The following is a 17,302-nucleotide window of genomic DNA, read 5'->3' as shown; positions in this document are numbered from 1 at the left end:
ATTTGTTACTAATTGCAAATTATGTAAAAAAATTGTAGAGAACTTACATAATATTGTTTTAAAGTTTTGGAGGTTCAAATAACAAGTAGTAAGAAGACCAAGTGAAGGAACAGCTCTTACCAGTGAATGAGCACACGGTAAAGGAACACTTAATTTTGGCTATTTTTTAATGCTCTTTATGAATTTACAAGCCACTCAAATATTTAAAAACAAGCATATTCTTGAAATTATAACATATAAACACTTGGAAAATGTTAACTTTTTTTTGTAATCATGAATTGAAAATTAAAGTGTCAACATATTAACACATACTGTTCATTCACTGGGAAATCTATGCCCAGTAAAGGAACATGCCTGTTCCCTCACTGGTTAGAAGTTGTTTTTCGATTTTTAACATACTTTTGATGCGGAACATCACTAAAGGTACAAGAAAATTAAAGTTTATCTTTTATTTTCATTAACTTAGAAAAAAACCCAGTAAAGGAACACTCGTTCCTTCACTGGTTTCTTATCATTTGGTGATCCAGTGAATAAACATCCCTTTATTTCAGTACTTTATTATGCTATGATGCTTAAAAAAAATAAAACGTAACTTCAATAACTATATTTTGAATTCTCCTTTTCACAGTGGGAAAAATGAAACTATTGCATGCAATTAATTCCACTTCAAACATATAAATACAAACACTCACCTTATAATTTTTTCAAAGAAAGAAGGTGTTGCAGAGATAATAACAAATTCAAAATTTTTTCCAGGGAATTCTATTTGACCAGGTAATTCAAAACAGTGCTAGATGACTTCCTATTGTTTGACAGTAAGCTATTGTTACCAATCAATCTAAGGAAAAACCTTCAAATTCTTATTTTTAATCAATATATATGATATGTTCCATCACTGGGTAGTGTTCCTTCACTGGTTGGTTTACCCTACTTATTGATAATAAATGTTAAATGCACTTACACATAAGAATATTTTCATAGCTGTATTCTACAATAATACTTAACATATCAATCATAATATGTTAATTTATTTCACAACCAACGTTGAACAGCCGATCCAATTTTGAGTTTCCTACTATCAATATTCAATTTCGTAGCCTTGTAATGCTGAACCACTCCCAGAAAACAGGGGAACTCTTGGATCAAGTATTGGACTAAACTAGCCTTCGTGAGGGCTTTTGTGTTACTAACCATCATTTGCGTTATTCAGAGAAAAAATTACGAAACCCTCCAACAATTAGTCCGAAGGCAAGGGTTTTTTATTTTATTTTACAACCATCGCTGAACAGCAGACCCAACTTTTGGGTTTACGACTACTAATGTTCAATTCCGTAGCCTTGTAATTTTGAACCCAGTCCAGAAAAAAAGGGAACTCCCGGATCGAGTATTGGGAGAAATTTTGCCTTCGTGGAGGACTATTTGATGGAGCTAACCCGCATTGGCGTTACATGGAGAGGGAGACCACGAGAACCTTCTACGATTAGCCTGACGGCAAGGGGACTCTAACCAATGATCCGTCTACCACTGAGTATATTTCACGTCAGAACTGTGGTCGGTGCAAGCCGCATGCGGAATTTGTATCGACTGGGATTCTATCCCGGTTCGCCTCATTGGAAGGCGAACGCTCAATCCCCTGAGCCATCGCGGCTCATGGCAGGGGATTGTAACATTACATTATCCGTCTACCACGGAGGACACTTTACGACAGTCGGTACTTGTCGAGTACAGAATTCTTATACCAACCACCGCTAGGAATTGAACCTGGTTCACTTCATTGGGTGGTGAACACTCTATCCCTTAAGTCAGAGCGATTTTATCGTATTATTTAAGATATTATTTGCTGAGTCGTATGTTAATATTTTGAATACTTTGAACTCTAAGGGACATTTGAATATTGCGTGCATAAATATATCGTTTTGAAACTCAGTTTCGAATAATTTCGTCAATGAATATTGATTTTATTTCCAGGAAGACAATGGCATTTCTTTTCTTTAAGTGTGTGCGTAAAAAAAAAGAAGCCATAAGCATTGTCCATAAGCATCTGAGAAACACAAAAAAATTAGCGAATTATTTATCAGTTTAACGCGTGTTTTACTGGAATTCAATTTGCAATTAAAATTCAAAATGCTAATAAGGAATAGAATCAATTATGGTTGTGAAGGTACAGACGGAAATTTTTTTTTGGATTAAGTGTTTCTCCTTTTCATAATAAGATATTAAAAACTGTACCAAAATGTTTATTGCATTAGTAATTTATAACCGGTCTCGTGAATTAGTTTTTGTGAATGCAATCATAAACTATTTGGAGAAAAAAAATTATTTCGACTATGACGATAAAAATAAATCTAAAGTTATATTCTTTTGAAGTCTAACTGATTCAGGATGGAAAAAAAAATTCGGCAATTTTTCATTGTTATTGTATTGTATTGCATTTATTATTAATTTTTATGAATGGAGCAGCAATTTTTGAGATTAATTTTTTTCTGAAAAATAAAAAATAATCTATCTATTATTTAAATAGAGCAAAAATAGTTAAAAAAACATTAAACTAATTAGTTAATAATCTTTAGCTCGAAAGTTTAATGCTTCTATGCTTTAGAAAATTCTGATAGATTGATCAAAAATATTTTATTTTATCCTATTAGAGGTTTTTCCCTCTTTCAAATGGTATTTCGCACAGTTTAAACGGCATTTTGGCAGCAGATGACGTTTATCAAGGTTTATAATTGCTTTGAACGATCTTCGAGATTTTCAGAAGATAAAGACTTTTCTGTAACAAAAAAAATCAGATTTAATAAGAATTGCAGTACAAAATAACATTATGTAACTTAAAGATAATGAAAGATGAGGTGACGTTTTTTTTCTACATCATATGTATGTTTTTTCTTTACTCATTATTTTCATGAAAGCCTTGATTGTTTTCAGAATTTTGGTAAATGTTTTTTAAAGTTATGTATTATTTTTTGCATTAAAATGAAAACGTATGGAGAAACACAAATTAATTCGGAAATTATACATCATTCTTTAAAAAGAACGATATATTTAAGCAATTATCTATATCATTCGTTGATTTTAAATTTACTATTATTTTAAGATGATGCATGCACAAAAATAATGTCATATTTAATTATTATTTGAATAAGCTTATTAAAAAATATGGTGGATTGCTAAAAAGTTGATACGGTTGTTTACTTAATACAAAATTAACACAGTAAATAATTTATTTTAACAAAGTTTTATTAATAATTTTTTTGGTATACACAATTTTAACAATAATAGATTAGACTATCAATACATTGTATGCATATAGTCTAAACAGACTGATCTAATACATGTTGAGAAATTAAACACAGGGCAACATGTTTAGCTATTAAACATAATGGAAATACTTGATGGCATTTAATACATGTTTGTTTCAACATTGAAGCTACTATTTAGCAAAATTGAAGAGCCTATTAAAGGAGGTAATCAAGTGACATGCTGAAAAGAGGCAACATGTTGAGCTACTAAACAAAAGGAAAATATTTCAGAACATTTAATACATGTTTATTTTATGATTACGGCCACTACTTAGCATATTTGAAAAAGGTATCATGTGAAATTCTGAAAAAGGGCAACATATTGAACAGTGAAACATATTAATATGTTCAGCTGCATGTAAAGAGCATGATTTTGTTTAATTCATTAAAACTAAACGAGTTTTACTGTGAATTAGGAATGAAAAAGCAGCTTTCAGTCATTTGTATATTTTCTAAAGCTGGTATACCTAAATTTAAAAAAATGCCACTTAAAAACTATTTTCGCCAATCTCTTCGATTATACACATCCAGCTCAATGCGTAGAATTCAGTTTATAGCAACATTTAGTTAACATCAATCTAGAGGAAAATGCTGTTGTGAGATAAATAATAAAATATGTACAAAAATCTAGTACGTAATATTTACATATTTACATCTTGGAATGTTTTAAAAACTATATACAGAAAATACGTATAAAACAATATGAATAAACAGTGAGTAAAACTGAAAAAAATTCACTCTTGATTTCAATCTTGGAAAATAGGATATATTGTTAGTTGTAAGTATTTTACAAATAAATTGCGTAAAAATGTGTAATTAAGTTTGCATATTCCCAAGAAAGAAACTTAAATCATTAAATTCATAGATACGGTAAAAGAAGTATCAAAATAGTTTAAATAACAATTAAAAATAATACTTGGCATTTAGTTTCAAAATAATAGTTTTGAAAATTAAAATAGTTGTTAAAATTAAAATTTTGAAGTAAAGTAATAACATTTTACTGGGGAGTTTATTTAATAAAATTTTTGAGGATCACTCGTAAATAAAAAATTAATTACACGAGTTTCTTAATCACTTGGTTATGAGTTTGTTTAATTACAGGAAAAAACCTTTGTTTTAACTAACTTTTTCTTAAGAAGCTAAGTTAGCTTAAAAACCAGTTCAATCAATATTACTAATAAAAAACAAATAATGCTAATAAAACAAATTATACCAATGAAGCAAATAATACCAATAAAAAACAATTTATACCAATGTGAGATTATGAGAGTCAAAAATAATTATGAGAGTTAAAAAGATTCAAACTAAAAATATAAAAATGTCAACTATAATTTAAAAATCCACAGTTTTTACAATGATTACCATAAATACATAATGCTGTGAGATGCTTATCCTCTGCTATTCTTTTGTGAGACAAATCATCGCTGCGATATGCTCCATTATAAAAACCTAACAATTTTAAAAATTTATGTCGATACTTTCACTAGTTGCAGAACTTTGGCATGCATGGACATAATTACAGATACATTTATTGTTAGGCTGATTATCACTCATATAGTAACTGTGATTCGATCATAGTGTTCAAAGCGTAATGTTTATTTCAATTTATGAACATCCAAAAGTTGAAAAAACAGTAATTCGTAACAGAGAACAATAGTTTAACCTAAACACCATTTCTCATTGCGAGTTCAACTGATTTTTTTTTTACGGAAATGGTAGTTTTTGTTTCTTGTATCAAATAGTTCAACAATTTTCTCAACAGGTACAGAAGCAGTCAATGGTAATAGGAAAGGGAACTTTAACCCAGGAACAGTTTCTTTTCAAGCGCCTTCTTTCTGTGGGAAGGGGCGGCACCGGAGGTCTTTTATATAAAACAGAAGTTTCTCTATCAGAATCCTTAATCGGACTTCTTTTATGCCTTGGCAATGGCTCAAACTCTTTCAACTCGCATTGCCAATTTAGAAGCTGAACTGAGGTAGTGGCGCCTGGTACACAGTTCATCCCCGCTGGAAAAGAACAATAACCATCCCTCTTTAGGCAGACTCCTTCTCTCACCCATCGTGGCCAGTATTTCTTTCCCAAGTCTTTCCACGAGAAGTGAATTGGACAGGAAGATCTCCGCATCATCCATTGGCGTATCTTGTCTTCAAGAGGAACGAGACTGGGATCCACACTGCTGAGTTCTTCGGTCAGGTTTAATTTGCTCATCTGCTTCATCAGTTCTTCTTGAGACCATCTGTTGTTTAGCTTGTCGACATTGACTTCGTGGGAGGGGATGGAAATGACGGTTCTCTTAGGTCTATCAGCAGTCATCAAATTCGGCTGAAGGGGAAAGATGAAATTAGGTAAAGAGTAGTAAAAAAAATTTAGAAATTATGAAATCCAATACATTATTACTTTTTTTGTATCGTTTTCAGGAACTAATGACATATTTTATTTATTTTAATAAAAATCTATGAAATTTTATTTCAATATCGCATCCCCAAAACTAATATTAATTATATCGGGTGTTTGGCTGGACATCTATTTTCTATTGGTGTCCTCCCTGACCCCTTTTGTTACTTCTGTGGGGATCACGTCATCATGGATGGTCATCACTTTTACCACTGCAGAGCGCTTCGTGGGAGTTCCTTGGTCGAGCGTTATTGGGAGACTCGAGACCGAATGAGACAATGACTTTTTTTTGTTTTCTTTTTTTTTGTTCATGTCTTTTTTCCCCTTTACGTCAAGTTCTCTGCCATTGGGAATAAAAAATAAATAAATATCGGGTGTCCCAAAAATTGCAGTAAGCGAAAAGTGGAGTATACGCACTATTGGCAGGTAAATTTGAAACTGGAGCCAACTAACAACTAATGGTGGCTTGTATTAATGCAAAGTATGTACTACTTTTGTTATTAGCAGCCGTGCAATTTGAGCCTGAGTCTATAAACGCCTAATGAAAGGAGGCGATTTGTGATTTGTTTATTTTTTCTGCCAAGGAGAGATTTGATCTATTTTTAGGTTGCATGTATTAAATTCTGCATCTTAAATAGATGAACCCTTAAAGATAACAAAGGAGAAATGCGAAATTTAAACATAACTTTAATAACATTTTCACAATTAAATTAAAAGCATCCAGGATTATAATCAAATACGCAGAACATGAGGAAAAAGTATAAAGCGAAGCGCAGAAAGAGAGAAAAAACAAAATTTTTAATGGTTTATACACATTTCATCCATTTAAAATTCAGTTCAGTTTGTTATACTTCAGGAAGAAGATTACAGAGATTACAGAGAATCGAAAGAATATTCTACTGAAAATTTTATAAAACAAATGAGGGCGCAAAGTTTGTTTTGTGCAAAGTTACATCTTTTATTTTAATTTAACTCTAAAGTTAGTTTCATACAATAAACGTCTAAGTTAAAACCCGAAACGAAGAGGACATTGCGATTTTCTTATGTTAGTGTGAAGGGGCTTTGTGATTTGCATGTTTTTGGTGACACGGAGTGACGGGAGTTCTAAATTTCCAGAACTGTGTTTATGTAATATTTGAATGGCTCCTTACGTTCGTTCAGACATAAATATTTTGTTGAACAAAGGTATAATCCATTATTTGCTTTTGTATTTTAAAATAAATCTCGCTGTACATTGCCTAAGACTTTTCACAAGCAGTACAAAAGAAATTGTCATAAATATATAATAAATAAATATATGATAAATAAATATATAATTAATTATTGTCATATATAATTACGAAATATGTATAATTATATATATAACACGATTATATATAATTACGAAACCCTTTTCATGCAAAAAAAGGATGTACTGTACTAAAATATTTTAGAATGTCTATAGTTTTTAAGACAAGAAAATAAAATTTCCTGATGCATAAAGCAAACATGTTTCGAAAACATAGTAGTTTTAACATCGGGAAAAAGAATGACTAATCAAATTAGGTCAGAAATTTTTTTTACTATAAATGCGCTGTTACTATATGGTAAAATTGTATTGTAACTCACCATACGTTCTAATTGGGTAGCAATAAATAAGTGTAATCAAATTTGATCATTAATGTATTTGACAGTAAAATAAATAAAGCATAAGATACTTTTTCAAGTTTTTTAGATTTATTGTAAAATTTGCTTAGTTCTTCAATTATGTTCTGTAAAATATTATTTTTGTTCTTTTAAAGTTGGTTACGTAAAGATTTTGTTAATCACAAAATTTCTTCCTGCTGCTGTTTTTGATGCAAACATATTTGGCACGAAATATCGTAACCACACGCCATAATTAACTTTCGCGTGTATTCTTTAATAACTTTTCTATTTATATTTTTAGTTATTTGTTTTTAAATGTCAGCATTAATTCGTCCAATGAATTTAAACTAAATGAGATTATATATATATATTTTTTTGGAATTTGGGATTATTTTTATTTTTTTTTTAATTTGGAGAAATGTAGTTACAAACATAAGTTTATAATAATCTTTCTACAGAGGAAGAATGTTGAAGCTTACACGTTTCGCGACTGAAAAAATGGACATTACAACACTGCTTGTTACATAAAATATATGTATTATAGGAAATAAAAATAATTTTAGCTCAAGAAAAATTTTAATGCAGTACTCTTATAAAATTTTAAATAAATTTTAGACATTTTTTTATAAGCATGAAACATTAAGAATGAAACAGTTAGTTACTAATTTAGAAATGATTCAAATGTATTTTTGCACTTTCAGGTTTCTATTTCTTCAGCTTTTGTTATTACTAAATAATTTTTATTATTATATATATACATATATATATATCTTACGCGGTGACCACGAAAGTCCTCATTTCGTTTTCGCGTTGGGAACAAAAAATTTAAATATCAATCTTAGGAGCTATCATAGGCACGAAAGCGTAAACAAGCATGTTTACAAATTTCTGAAGGAAAATTCTTTTCTCGTGTGGACAAAGAAAGGCTGAAACAAACTGAGTTGTCAGTTGGGAAGAATTGAATGGTGAAAAGCTCATATCAATAAACAATAAAGTGTTCCATATTATGCTTTAGTTATAATTGTGCAGGTTTAATAATAATAATAATTTAATTTACTGTTATTGCTATGATGAGTGTTAGTCGAGCTGTTACGCTTTTNTTCAAAAACGTAGTAGTTTTAACATCGGGAAAAAGAATGACTAATCAAATTAGGTCAGAAATTTTTTTTACTATAAATGCGCTGTTACTATATGGTAAAATTGTATTGTAACTCACCATACGTTCTAATTGGGTAGCAATAAATAAGTGTAATCAAATTTGATCATTAATGTATTTGACAGTAAAATAAATAAAGCATAAGATACTTTTTCAAGTTTTTTAGATTTATTGTAAAATTTGCTTAGTTCTTCAATTATGTTCTGTAAAATATTATTTTTGTTCCTTTAAAGTTGGTTACATAAAGATTTTGTCAATCGCAAAATTTCTTCCTGCTGCTGTTTTTGATGCACACATATTTGGCACGAAATATCGTAACCACACGCCATAATTAACTTTCGCGTGTATTCTTTAATAACCTTTTTATTTATATTTTTAGTTATTTGTTTTTAAATGTCAGCATTAATTCGTCCAATAAATTTAAACTAATTGGGATTATTATTGTTATTTTTTTTTTGAATTTGGAGAAATGTAGTTACAAACATAAGTTTATAATAATATTTCTACAGATGAAGCTTACAGATTGGAGCTTGCACGTTTCGCGACTGAAAAAATTGACATCACAACACTGCTTGTTACATAAAATATATGTATTATAAGAAATAAAAATAATTTTAGCTCAAGAAAATTTTTAATGCAGTATTTTTATAAAATTTTAAATAAATTTTAGACATTTTTTCATAAGCATGAAGCATTAAGAATGAAACAGTTAGTTATTAATTTAGAAATGATTCAAATGTATTTTTGCACTTTTAAGTTTCTATTTCTTCAGCTTTTGTTATTACTAAATAATTTTTATTATTATATATATACATATATATATCTTACGCGGTGACCACGAAAGTCCTCATTTCGTTTTCGCGTAGGGAACAAAAAATTTAAATATCAATCTTAGGAGCTATCATAGGCACGAAAGCGTAAACAAGCATGCTTACAAATTTCTGAATGAAAATTCCTCTCTCGTGTGGACAAAGAAAGGCTGAAACAAACTGAGTTGTCAGTTGGGAAGAATTGAATGGTGAAAAGCTCATATCAATAAACAATAAAGTGTTCCATATTATGCTTTAGTTATAATTGTGCAGGTTTAATAATAATAATAATTTAATTTACTGTTATTGCTATGATGAGTGTTAGTCGAGCTGTTACGCTTTTTAAGTGTAATAAAAATAAGTCTGCTGGAAAAGCAGAAGAAAGCGTTGATGAAAGTTATGAAAAACTTAACTATAAAGAATGCGTAGGAGGCGTGCCGCCATACACATTGTTTTCTAAAAGCATAATTATTGTTTTGTTTTTTGTAATTTTTCTGGTGCAGATCATTTATTTCAATTTAAAATTTTTTATTTCAATAACTTTCTATTGATTAAAAATTTTAAAACTTTTTAAGGGGGAATTAGTCTTAAAGATTTTAGTAGTTGATTTAAATTCTTAAGATTTTACTGTAGAACTCATTTCAAACTGATTAGCTTAGCAGCGAGCTAAGAGGGCATGGTTTACAAAACAAACCATATAAATTTGTAAAATAATCTTTGGGGTTTGGGCAAAGTAAACAAGCGACGGGTGAAGCCTACTAGTATTAAACATTTAGTCAAGAACAAAAGCTTTTTCTCTGAAGATAATTTTGCTAAACCCTAAAAATTTAAGGAAAAGTTAATTTTGGTACAAAAGGCTCTTTCTTTTCAGTCACAATTTGTTTACACAAATTTATTTGTTTATATCCTTTCACTTGTTCATATCCGTTCTCACAATTTTATTTATTTATTTTATAATGAAACAAGAAGTGTTTAAAATTTATCGATTTTAAAAATTTCCCTAACTCTAGTTCAATTAATATAGCAATGATGATTATAATCATCATTGCTAAAGTATTTGCATACAGTTCCAGCGATGTATTAAAATTAAAAAAAATGTTACTAATAGATATAAATAAAAATATATTAATATAAGTTTACCTCATAATCTTCTCCAAGTATTTCCAAAAGAGAGGATTTGTCCAGGCGCCTCCTGGTAGGACGTTTTTTCAGATACCGACTTCCAATGTTGACCTGCTGACCATTCTTTTTATTCTTACTCTTTCTAAGCTGTTCGTCTTGATGTTGACTTTTTGAATGTCTTTCATGTTTATTTTCTGTACTAGCATGGGAGGGAAGTTGCCTAGAATCGTCTTTAATGGCTGAACTCAAAATGGTAGGAACAAAGAGATAGATGAGGTACAGCAAGTATATTTGAGATTTCATGGCTGTAGCTTTGTCGAACAGAATCTAGAATAAGAAATTCTGCTATGAAATTTTTACCGATTGCAATAGAAATATTTTTATTTAGATAAGTAGAGCATGGTCAAAATTTGCGATGGGGTGCCCTTCTTTTTTTCGAGAAATGTTTTTCTCTTTTTTGACACCAAGACTAGCACCAAAAAGTAATAGATTTGTGCTATGTATTTTTGAAAATCTTAAAGTAACTAAAACCTTCAAAAACGTTTAAAATTTATTTATGAAACAAAATTTTGAATTTGTCTTCAAATATCATGAAAACTACTCGGATTTGAATGAAATTGAATGAAATGGAAAATGTTTGAGTTTCAAGGTGTTAAAATTTTTGCATAATTTTAAAGAATATAATTTTACATGCCAAAGCACAAAATTTGTGCAAAATAGAGAATAGTTCCTGAGAAATTGAATTTCAAAAACGTCAGATATTTAAAATTCGATTTCTCAGGAACTATTCAACCAATTTCCTTCAAATTTCGTACTTTGCCATGGTAATCCGTTTTTTTTCTTGATGCACTGTACATTATTGTAGTGTACCGATCGTTCGGCAATAATCGGCATATGGCTTAAATTTTTTTGAATCCTCAATATGGTGCGAAGTTGAGGATTCAGCAGGGTGCTAGATTAAGGTTCATACTGCATTTGCATATTATTATGCTTCAAAGAAATTTGAAATTTCTAAACCTGCTGATGTGCAATTAAAGATTGAATTGAAATTGAATTATTGAGATTAAAGATTGAATTGAAATTGAAATTAAATTTTTGGAATTGAAGAGTTTTGGGGGAAAAAAAAAGAAGATCAATAGTTTTTTTTTCTTTTTTACGGTTTTTTCCTTCTTAAATTTTTATCAGGTTATGCAGTTCTTTTTTAAATCAAATTCAGTTTGAATGAGAAAATCTAAAATCCTTGTAAATGATCTTTCATTATTTAAATTTAAACAAAACGTTATTTTAACTAGCAAAGAGAAAATATAGTGTTTCATAATATATGGCAAAAAGAGCATATGAAAGAGACAGAAGCATACTTACTAAAAAACTACGTAAAGCTATATAATGCATGGATACCTAATAAAATAATAATGTTCTTATAAATTAAATGCAATTTTTTCTAGATATCTACCATAACTATTCATTATGCAACTGAAATCTATTTTTACTCTAATTCAATGGACGAGATAGGCCAATTGGTGTCACATATAATTAGGAGATTGTTTTACTGAGATGTGGCTAGTTACAGCAATTTTAACAGCGGAGGCCGCTCTTTAAAACACGTAATCAAATTTTCCCAAATTGAAAAACTGTTCATTTTACATTTTAAAAATAATTCATGTTCTTTTTAAGTATTTCTCGAAGCGTTCGAGAATATTTTAGAATTAGAGAATTCCTTAGCGTTCGAGAATATTTTTCATTATAATTGAAAGAGTGTTAAAAAAATATTTTATTTAGCACAAAATTTCTTGTTTATACAAGAAGAAAAATATTTAAGAAAAGTAATAAAATTAATAATAAGTGTCTAAAATTAACCTACTGTATGGTAATTACATTTCTGGTAAAATAAAAAAAAACAAAATTCAAGTGAATAAAACGGTGAATACGGTAGCCATTCATTCAGTAATTTTTCCACTCATGTGGTAACGGTTAACTGGAAATTAAAAATTTCAATATTATAGTTTTTATTACGACTCATTTCGTAAAAAAAAATAGATAAATCACCNAATTTAAAAAAAAAAAAAAAAAATTTAATTGAATAAATGGTTTTTATGCCATGCTATAAAGTATCATAATGGAATAACCAAATTTTACCTCATTTACCATATTTTATCACATATTATAAAACTGTATTTTGTAGTTAATTTTACCAAAAGTTATTACCAAAGCGCTTCTTTAAAAATTATCGATATTGTTGGTGTTCCCATAGAGACACTATAAATTTTACTATATTCTAGAAGGTAGCTACTCTCGTAAATTAAAACTTACCTAATGTATTTTAACACTCTAATAAAGACAGACTGTCAAAGAAATGACCTCACCTCTTTTTCGCATATTCTCGCTCCTTAAAGTAGTAATAAAATTACTACTCTAAGATTCCTTCATAGTTTAATACCTAAACATTTTATCCTATTCAAGCACAAACTTGTTCTGACCAACTTCACCCTTAATTCCCGACCCCTGGAATCTCTTTTAATCATTGAATAGATTTTGACAGGTAGGCGACTCCCTGTCCTTAATCTTGATCTTTAAGTGCAAGAAGTACTAAATGAGATTAGCAGCTAGGATTTTAAAAGGCCATTACCTGGCTGAACGGGGAAAGATTCAAAATCTAATATTAATCCTTTTTTGTTATTAAATAGCAAACTAGATTATCCTAAATTTGTTTAAGTATTATGGAGAAATTAGCAGCAATTTCAAGCAACTGTGAGAACGCTTTAAAATGTTATAAGTTATTTAATTTCGTTGATTAATATTTTTTATTCGAAGCAACAAATATTTAAAACTATATACAGTTGGATTTCTATTTATTGAAATTCCCCATCTCCCCCCCCCCCATAAAAGTTCTTTAGGTGGAAAATTCTTTAAATAGAAGTTCGATTTTTTAAAAAAAAATTAAAATCAGCACAAAAAAGTATGAAATTACTTCCACTTGACATAATGAAAGTAATTGATTATATGGGTATAAAATTAATATGTATTTATTTTACCCATCTTTAACATCAAAATGCACTATCTGGAATCCATTTTTACCGAAACATTTTACGGAACAAAAAGCATGATAAACCGCAATTTTTACAGTAATAATTACCATAAAAATCACCGAATTATTCGAGTTAAATAAATATAGCAACAAAAGTTACGATAAAATATTTTACAGTAAAAATAGATTTTGCGAATGATACTCTCTAAGTAATACTCTTCATACCGTAATTTGATCCGGAATTTTTGGCAGGGTACAACAAAGAATAAGTTTAAATTGTTTAGAAATATTTTGAGATATAGGAAGAAAAAAGTTATTTTATCACAAGAAAAAAAGTTTCTTAATTAGAAAATTCATATCACTTTGTGAATGATATTTTACGAAGAAGTTTTCAAAATATGCATCTGAACTTTCTATGCGCTAAATGATATAATACATACATACAATAATAATATTAGGTAAATATATTAATAATATTTATAGAAGCACAGTAGTTTCCTGAATTTAAGCTATTTTTACGGCGTTAGTAGGAACAGACCACTGAGACAAAATTTTAAAATTACTGGATCTGAGAATGAAAAAAAAATCAGATACAGCTATTTCAAACTTAAAAATCAAATTCAGATGAAATCAAAAGTTCAAAAATCATTAATTTTCACTAGTTTTTAAATCAATTTAAATCGATATTATCCAGTCTGGCATTTTTCTAAAATTTTATGACACAACTGTTTTAAATTATTATCACAATTTATCTATGTCTTAATTGTTTAAATAACTAAATATATAGATCATAATTTTATAATATTTTCTTAGGTTTATAAACAATGCTTTAATATCTTTTTTCGAAATTTATTTTGATAAAAGAATTGTAAATGTTTGGGTGTGAAATCTATATTATTGATGGTTTATAAATATCACTTATTCACAATAAACTTTTTTTTCCCTACAAAGTGAATCAGTTAAAGTATTAGTATTTTATAATAATTAAAAAAAACTGTTAAAACTTTGATTAATAAGTTAACTGTTATACTTCTTGAGAAATGAATTGAAGAATTAAATATTAATTCAATTATGATGCGAAATTAAAGGAAATGCTTACTGTCTATTATAGCATGACAAGTTAGTAAAGAATAATAAAAATATATTTGACTGAAATATATCTTGTGAGCTTCTTAGAGTTCATTCTTCTTTACTTAGTTGTTTTTTAGTTAAAATTTTAAATGAATCTAAGTGTTTTAAGAGAATTTATTGGCATTCAGGCATTTCAAAGTTAAAAACTAGACTTTATATTATTACTTTATATTCGAGTCAAAGCAACAAGTCAGAATCAGGTATCAAATGTATCCAGAATTGTCACAAAAAGAAAAAAAAACAATTCCTTGCGTTTTTCTTATACATATTATACACAATATATTAAGGGGAAACACATAATCATTGTGCTAATGTGTTTATAGAGAACATCTCAACGTATTTAAATGTTGCATAAATGAAACTTTATTAACTGAATGCATAAAATAAGGGTATAGTAAACGAAGTAGTATAGTATATCTAACTATCATCTTTAAATATAGCATAAAAAGCGCTTTGAGAGGTCGACATTTCCGAAAAACGAAAATATGAAATGAAATTCCCTTTATTTTCCTATTTTGTACGGGAAAATTTAAAATTCCATGTTATTTTTCATAATTTTTAAATTCCAGGTTTTTCCTATTCTCCCTATAGAATGCCAACATAGGTATTGATAAGCTTACTTTATATTTTTACAAAAGGAAATATAAAGAAAACAGCTATCGTAAGTAAGATAATTTAAAAGTAAAGTTTTTTTTAATTAAATTTATCTTAATATAGGTCTTTTAGTTAATAAATTACAGGTTTAAATAATTTCATATATTACATTTTATCATTTAAATTTCATCACAATTTAATGTAAAACACACATCATACCTAAAGTAAATTGATACAGGATACAAAATACAGAGATAGTTATTATATAATACAACAGTAGTTATTATATGCTATAGTACCAGTCTTTCAAACCGTAATCCATAATATTAACTGATCATAACTAGGCAAATACGGTATGAAAGGGGAGTCAAGAAAATGTAAACACTTACCTGTGGGGATTGTGGTAGTCCAACTAGTTTCGCAAACAGATGTGAAGTGAGGGATGATCTTACCTGGGTAAAGATCAAGGTAAGATGCGGTTGTCCCCTTGTCGTCTAGACAGGGCACCAATACACAATAGATGATTATGAGGGTGTACTTTGGTGGACATTTCTATGAATCATTCTTCAGCGATTCAAGTGACAATTCAATGGACCTATAGTGAAAAATACATTTTTATGAGGAAAAATTCCGAAATTCATTGGGGATTTTTTTATGTGGGTGAACGGATGATCAATTTTGTTTTCACGGGCCATTAATGTTGAGGGATGCAATAATTTAAAAAAAATTTTTTTTTATGGAGAACTGATTACAATGTGTTAAAAATTGTTCCGAATTTCACTCGAGTTAAATTTTTCTCTATTTGACAATTGTCTCCTTACCTTCAAAAATTTTTTTTCTTGGTGTAAAATAAATTGCTGTTCTACACAGGCAATTGTCTAAAACAGAAATTTTATGATAGTTTCACTCTAGCAATTTTTAAAATTTTTTTAAATATTTTTGCAATGTGGTTTAATGAAAATCGGGACACATCTGTTCATATTATTCTCTTTTCCCTAATTAATCATGATTCATATCATAATTGTAATATAATTTTTTACGAAATTGAACTTCATGAAGCTGCTAAATTTAAATTCATATTAATTATTTGCATGTTAGGGGAGAGTCGGGTAGCCCCTCCCACTTAAGGAGTATTGCTTATATTTCTGTATAATATTGAGTAATAATGCTATTTGAGTAATAATGTAATATTGAGTAATAGTTTTGTATGTTCCTATTGTTTTATCATCCAATTAAATAATGCAAAAAGAATAAACCAAAAAAAGAATAATTTAACTTAAAAAAATAGAAATTTAAAAAATTTGACTACTGTATTCAACATATTTTCAAAACTATTGTTTACCATGTTACCAGCTGCATAAATACTTGAAACTTTGAAAATAATCTTTTTTTAACATAACAATTAATGTCCGATGGCCCATTGACTTGAAAAAATATTCTATACATATGAAATTGACAGTGGGCGGGGGTACCCGACACTCCTCTATATTTTCAATTTTCATAAAACGCAGCTTGATATTACAAGATGAAAAGTAATTAAATAGCTCTTAGTAAAAAATACTACTATTGTAATTAGTAAAAAACAATGTAATACTTTTATTATTTAAAAAATTAAACTGGAGATAAGTAATTATATACTATTAGTAATACTTTGTTTTGAACCATACAGTATAAAATTTTAGTATTTTTTTTTTAAATGTAAAACCATACATTTATATTATAGTAATTTTATAGTTTTTTAAATTGAAATATGATGCAATGTAGAAAAAAATAAAAAAGCGACGCGTTTAATTCTTTTTTAAAGCAATGTCTTATTTATACCATTGTGAACATTTAATTAATTACTTTTTTTAAATATTAGTTAAACTTAAATATCTCACTCTGGATTTTCATAAATTATACAAAAAAAAACTGTTTACTATTTCCATTAACAGTTTTTAAGAGTATAATTTTAAAAATTTATTAATTATTTTCTCACAAATTGAAGATACTTTAAAAATGCGACTATGCGAAACTTGTAAGTAATGCTGATAAGTAAAACTTTTTTATTTTCAATAATAATCTTTAAGAGCGTAATTAAGCATTTCATTCCTTTTTTGCATCAATAAAATAATAAAAAAAATATAACAACAATATAATAATATAT

General features: G+C 28.4%; 1 protein-coding gene across 5 annotated transcripts in view; it reads right to left on the bottom strand.

The window, feature by feature from the left end:
* Window positions 1–3,219: 3,219 nt before the first annotated feature.
* The window catches only part of LOC107444265 (noggin-2), a 38,384-nt gene continuing 24,301 nt past the window's right edge, over window positions 3,220–17,302 (bottom strand). The window contains exons 1-4 of one of the 5 annotated variants that reach the window (XR_011637040.1): window positions 15,376–15,521; window positions 10,425–10,733; window positions 4,913–5,621; window positions 3,220–4,848 (exon numbers count right to left, since the gene is read on the bottom strand). Coding sequence is in view for 4 of the 5 variants with exons in the window: in XM_071182429.1 (XP_071038530.1) it covers window positions 5,055–5,621; window positions 10,425–10,733; window positions 11,769–11,798 (906 nt within the window). In the remaining variant the exon portion in view is untranslated. Of the gene's footprint in view, window positions 5,622–10,424; window positions 10,734–11,768; window positions 11,805–15,375; window positions 15,522–15,545; window positions 15,752–17,302 lie in introns of those variants that run through there. The other 4 variants (XM_071182429.1, XM_071182435.1, XM_071182433.1 and 1 more) reach the window with 4 other exon arrangements.

Source organism: Parasteatoda tepidariorum, chromosome 1 (genome assembly GCF_043381705.1).
Source record: "Parasteatoda tepidariorum isolate YZ-2023 chromosome 1, CAS_Ptep_4.0, whole genome shotgun sequence".
Taxonomy (NCBI): domain Eukaryota; kingdom Metazoa; phylum Arthropoda; class Arachnida; order Araneae; family Theridiidae; genus Parasteatoda; species Parasteatoda tepidariorum.
Note: the sequence above shows the minus strand (reverse complement) of the source record. Positions and strands in the feature narration are given on the sequence as shown.